At 35.1% G+C, this 5,252-nt stretch overlaps 1 protein-coding gene across 1 annotated transcript; it reads left to right on the top strand.

The window, feature by feature from the left end:
- The first annotated feature begins 2,511 nt into the window (after positions 1 to 2,511).
- On the top strand, positions 2,512 to 4,755 carry LOC113322639 (cell number regulator 8-like). Its single transcript, XM_026570768.1, has 3 exons — positions 2,512 to 2,918; positions 3,644 to 3,846; positions 4,301 to 4,755. Exons 1-3 carry the CDS (start codon positions 2,636 to 2,638, stop codon positions 4,544 to 4,546), a joined length of 732 nt encoding a protein of 243 aa, XP_026426553.1. The 5' UTR covers positions 2,512 to 2,635; the 3' UTR covers positions 4,547 to 4,755.
- Positions 4,756 to 5,252: the final 497 nt, after the last annotated feature.

The raw sequence follows: 5,252 nt of genomic DNA, 5'->3' as shown, positions 1-5,252 counted from the left end.
AATTGAATCAAACATAATCATTGTAAACACCGCAATTGCACCGAATTTCGTTAAGCAAAAACACTTGATACCAAACAATAAAGAAGATACCAAATTATAAGCCAAATAAATTGAAACAATTTTTCTTAACCAGAAACAATTGGATCGTAAAAATCAATCAACACAGCATAATGAAACATATCAATTGTGCCGGAATCGTTAAGCAAAAGCAAATATATGCAATAAACTCAAGCTTTTCTTAAAGAGGAAAAACGATTAACTAACAATAAAAATTGTTATCTCAATTTCCGCAACCATTACTCCCCAGAAAGATATATCGTTTAAGTGCAAGTTCAAATAAGAACTCTCCCCCATTGTGTTGTCATTCTCTCGCAAGAAGAAAAGAACAACAATAACCTTTACCAGAGAAAGGTTGAGTCGGTTTTAACTAATGCGTGCCAATAGCAAAAGTTCAAACCCGAAACACATATGCTATGCTAAACACAACTTATGTAAACATAAATTGATTATCAACATATTGTGACTTTTCACATATGAGTTTCAATCGGAACACCTTATGAGCCTTTGATAAAGCCTACCAACAAGGGATAGAACTTAATCTCGCTAAATCAAAAAGACACACAAACCATAAGAGCTTCACAATATGAAATCAAATATTTTTAGGTTAATAAAAACCAAAATCAAACATCTCATAACCGAAAGCAAATATATTTACACAGGCTATGCAATCGTAAACTATCAAACAATGAAACAAGATTGTAAAATAATAATTTTATTCATTCATAAATAGTAGATAGTTTTATTCAAATATACCTTATACATAATATCGAAATAAATCAACAGATTGATGTCTATTTTTCCCTGAAATAAGGCCTTTAGCTTATTCATCTTTGTTCTCCTCAGTTTCCAAGATTTCTTCAAGATTTTCTTCAAACATTTTTAGATTAGCACAGTGAAATCGAATCATTTGTAGATCATGAAAATCTCTATGGGATGCCCAACAGATAGCATGAAGTATGATCTCATTGTGAGCAATTGAGGATAGTTCTTTCAGGAGTTCTTTTCTTCTAATAAGTTCAAGAACCCCTTCACAGAGACTAGTTTTTCTAACTTTAGTAAGATAGGGCATAATCTGGAACGAACACAATTCAGAATAGAGTTCGAATCTTCCCCTTTTAGAGGTATCAAGAATACTTTCTACTTGCTGAACACAGTATTCTCCATCAAATTCACTGTAAACTTTCTCATTCTCTGTGAAAAGAATTATATGAAGTTTTCTGGTTAAAAGATCTTGAAATTTACAAGAGTATATTAGATTCGATGTAGCACTTTTTAGGTTTTTCATGGTCCTTCCGTGAGAATCATGAAAGAGAAGCAGATTTCGAACATAAGTCGGATTCTTATAAGACTTTGACCTCTTATAAAAATAAACTTTTTATTCGAAAGAATTGTAGATTATTCGGAAATCTTTATTAAGAGGAAACAATTAGAATTACCCATACTGACCAAACAAATCTCTGAATCACAAATAGAGATTGAGTAAGAAAAAATTGTTTTAAGTAACAATACGTTATTTTTGACTGTTTTTCCACTTCCATTTTTTGAGATATGGTATATCATCACACTCAAAAGTTGTCTTCGAAGTCGCTCTTTTTAAAGGACGAGCAACATATCTTATTTTTACATTTTTAAAGTGATTTTTCTTGTAGCCCCTTTTGAATGACTTCAAAACATAATGAACACACCATTGACTATTACAATAGTTCACTTATCTGTTTTTTGTGTGAAGATGATCAAAGTTCTTCGAAAGAAATGAAGCTTTTGTCAATTTCTTTGATACAAAAAAGGACATTTTGCATCCTACGGATCTTACATCTCCTTTGCAAGTGATTTTTATTACCAGAATAATAACTATGTTTAGTATTATGAAAATTATAAATTTTTTTGTTACCTCTTTGTGGATATTCTTGTGAAAATCCTTTCCTCTTTCGAACTCTTAGAGGCTTTGATTTCTTCTTATTTGTAATATGAGGATTGAACTTGTCTTCCTGACTCGTTTTCGTGCATAAATTGTCTCTCAGTTTTCACTTTTAGTTTTGTTGTTCGAAAAAAATTATTGGCTCAGAAAGATTACTCACCCCCTAGTCTCTCATCTTAAAATGACAATTTTACCCATTGTCTAAACTTCACTATCTACTGTTCCATAAAAAACTAACCGTTTTGTATCTAGAAACATCTTTAGAATTGGATCGTCAAATTAACTTTTGACTTTTGTACATTTAAAATTCTAAAATAATTTGTGAATGTGCATCCAAACATCCTACAAACCATCCAGGAGAAGGGTGAGGCATTTTCCTTTACGTGTCATATCCGACACGTCACTAGTCTCTGCGTGTTCACTGATCCGATTTAGGACAACAGCAGCTCCAGGATTCCTTCTAAAGTTGGTTCTAGAAATTTTCGGAGTAATCTGTTTGTAACGTGAAGTTGATATAAGAGAGTTAACACGGTCCATTGACTCATCCTTTCCCTTTCCTCTCGGCTCTCTCTAATCTTCGCTGCGAAGAAAGACACAAATTTGAATATCTAATCTAGGGTTTGATTTCAGGGGGTTTCGCTTTGTTTTTCTGTAGTAATGGCGAATCCTGAAGAATCCAGTCCTCTTCTTTCTGAAGAGAAACAAACAACAACACCGCCACCGGCAACGGCAGTACCACCACCGGCAACGGGGGAGAAGAAATCAGTGGCGATAGAAACTGAAAAGGAATATAGCGGTGGTGAATGGACAGCTGATGGAGTTCCGTTAGGTCATGCTGGAAGTGTTATTGGTGAACCGATTTCACGTAATCAATGGGATTCAAGTTTATTTTCTTGTCTTGGGAGAAACGATGAGTTTTGTAGCAGCGATCTCGAAGTTTGTAAGTGTTTTTACTTATCTTTTAAATTGGATCTTGTTTTTGTCTTGTAATTGGTTTGTTGGATTTGGGAATCTGGTGGAATTTGTTTATAGGGAATTCGATGTTTTTAGATTGGTTTACAAGATATTGTTAGGACATTTAGAACGAATTGATGTTTGGTTTCATGAAATTCCTGACAAGTGTTTAGGAGCTAGAGATGTGTTATACGGTTTAGATATGGAAATGGTATACGAGGAGTTGAAAATTGAAATTAGGGTCTAAAGCGAATGATTTTTGTCAAACATTCTTTGAGTTGTGCACTGTAGATAGTGAATTTATATCTGGGTTAGCTGATGACGATTAAGTTTTTTGTTTGGATTGAAGATTATATATCTCTATTTGGGTAATGGGATTCTTTGTGTATGGAACTTGGGGCATGCTATCAACCTGTTCATTGCTGAAATAATTGTATTGGAATTCAATATCTTGAAGCATCCTAACAGACTCTTATGTTAATTAATATTGTCGTTTTTCTATTGTTGATTCCATTTGAAAGCCTAAAATCTTCTAGTTACTAGTATTGAATTTCTGGCGTGCTGATCTTGGTTTTCTGGTATCGGTAGTGCTTATTATTTGCATCAGCTGAGATGTCGCAATTCATTCATTCTCACTTTGAGTTGCCTAGGATTTTTTTTTTTAAGTTGTGCTTTTGTTCTTTTATTCCGACACCTCTATGGTATTGTCAGGTCTTCTTGGAAGTGTGGCTCCTTGTGTGTTATATGGGAGTAATGCAGAGAGGTTAGGATCATCTGATGGAGTTTTTGCAAATCATTGCTTGACCTACGCTGGTCTTTACATGCTTGGAAATTCGCTTGTTGGTTCAAACTGGCTGGCACCTTGGTTTTCTTATCCGAGCCGTACCGCAGTACGCCGAAGATTCAATCTCGAGGCAAGTTATCTTGGTCTTGTAGCATTATGTTATACAGTTAAATGGTAGATGCTGTTATATAAGTAACACTAAGGAATGGTTTTTTTGTTTGATGGGATATGGATCAGCATCCTGTATTGAGTTTTTTTTATTACTCGTAGACATCTTCTATTCATCCTAGTCTTTGATGGGTTATGGAACTTTTTTAGTAAACCACAATCTCTTCTCTCGTTACTTTCCTTTGTAGGTTATTGTTCTTTTCTTCCTGTTGGTTTCCATGATTGTTCACATAATAACCAAGCTATTTACTTATATCATCTTATGGATCCTAATACATATCTGGAAGGGCCAACATTATCATGATTTGCTAGTTTATTGGTCAAGTTTCTGTAAACACAGTTGATAGGAAACTTGTCTTCTTGCAAAAGATGAATTTTTGAGGTTTTTGTGTTTCTGTTTTTGATGGTGTAAACAGGGTACCTGTGAATCACTAGCTAAATCATGCGGCTGCTGTGGAAGCATCATGGAGGATGAGCTGCAGCGAGAACAGTGCGAGTCAACATGTGACTTCGCCACCCACTTCTTCTGCCATTACTGTGCTTTATGCCAAGAAGCGAGAGAGCTGCGACGTAGGTCTCCACATCCAGGGTTTAATGGTAGGCCTGTCTTTGTCATGATGCCTCCATCAGAGCAGATGATGGGCCGCAGTGGTAATGCTTGAAATATGTGACCCCTTGGTGTGCTAAATGATGTCTGTCTATACCTTTTTATTCCTTATATACGATATGCATGTTCAACTTGTTTGAAATATGCGTTACTGTTGTCTAAAGACTTCTTTTTCAAGAAGAGAAAAATCGTGTCACTGTAGTCTGGATACGTTTCACAGTTCTATCTTCTAAATAATAAAAATCTTGTTTGTGACCCTTCTAACTAGTCCATATCAGATGTATGAGCTTGCTCCATAGAATCCCAGTTCAGTGTAAACCTTCAACCTTTTCTTGCTTTCGGCTGATTTGTTTTTCACTTCTTTAGATAGGTCTGGTTGAGCTACAGTGAAAATATCATGTTTTTGTTTAATTATTTTTACGGTAGATTGTAAGAATGTTTCAGTTTGTTTGTAGTCATTCTGGGTTTGTTTCAGAATGAAATTATTTGTGTAAGGTGGTATCTAAGGACACTCTTCCTAATAGCCAATATATTACCCAAAACAGAAAGATGCTCGCTAATGCGTGGGCAGAACTGAAGTAGCTGAAGTCAAAGTTGCCAGTTTTGGTGCAGTGTTGAGATTGTTATGTTCAGCATCTTGTTGCCAGACAGAAGTTGGACAGTAACTTGGCCCCATGTCTTAATGTTACAGACTACCAGTCGAAACTATTCCAAATTCTTCTTTGAACCATATTGCAAACATTTACTGCTGATTCTAATTC

The sequence above is a fragment of the Papaver somniferum genome, chromosome 11 (assembly GCF_003573695.1).
Source record: "Papaver somniferum cultivar HN1 chromosome 11, ASM357369v1, whole genome shotgun sequence".
Classification (NCBI taxonomy): domain Eukaryota; kingdom Viridiplantae; phylum Streptophyta; class Magnoliopsida; order Ranunculales; family Papaveraceae; genus Papaver; species Papaver somniferum.
Note: the sequence above shows the minus strand (reverse complement) of the source record. Positions and strands in the feature narration are given on the sequence as shown.

What these genes read in the sequence shown, in the direction of transcription:
- LOC113322639 (XM_026570768.1), top strand. Translation starts at nt 2,636, where the DNA reads ATGGCGAATCCTGAAGAATCCAGTCCTCTTCTTTCTGAAGAGAAACAA. An exon ending in TAGCAGCGATCTCGAAGTTT is followed by an intron (nt 2,919 to 3,643) that starts GTAAGTGTTTTT and finishes TGGTATTGTCAG; the next exon opens with GTCTTCTTGGAAGTGTGGCT. An exon ending in GCCGAAGATTCAATCTCGAG is followed by an intron (nt 3,847 to 4,300) that starts GCAAGTTATCTT and finishes TGGTGTAAACAG; the next exon opens with GGTACCTGTGAATCACTAGC.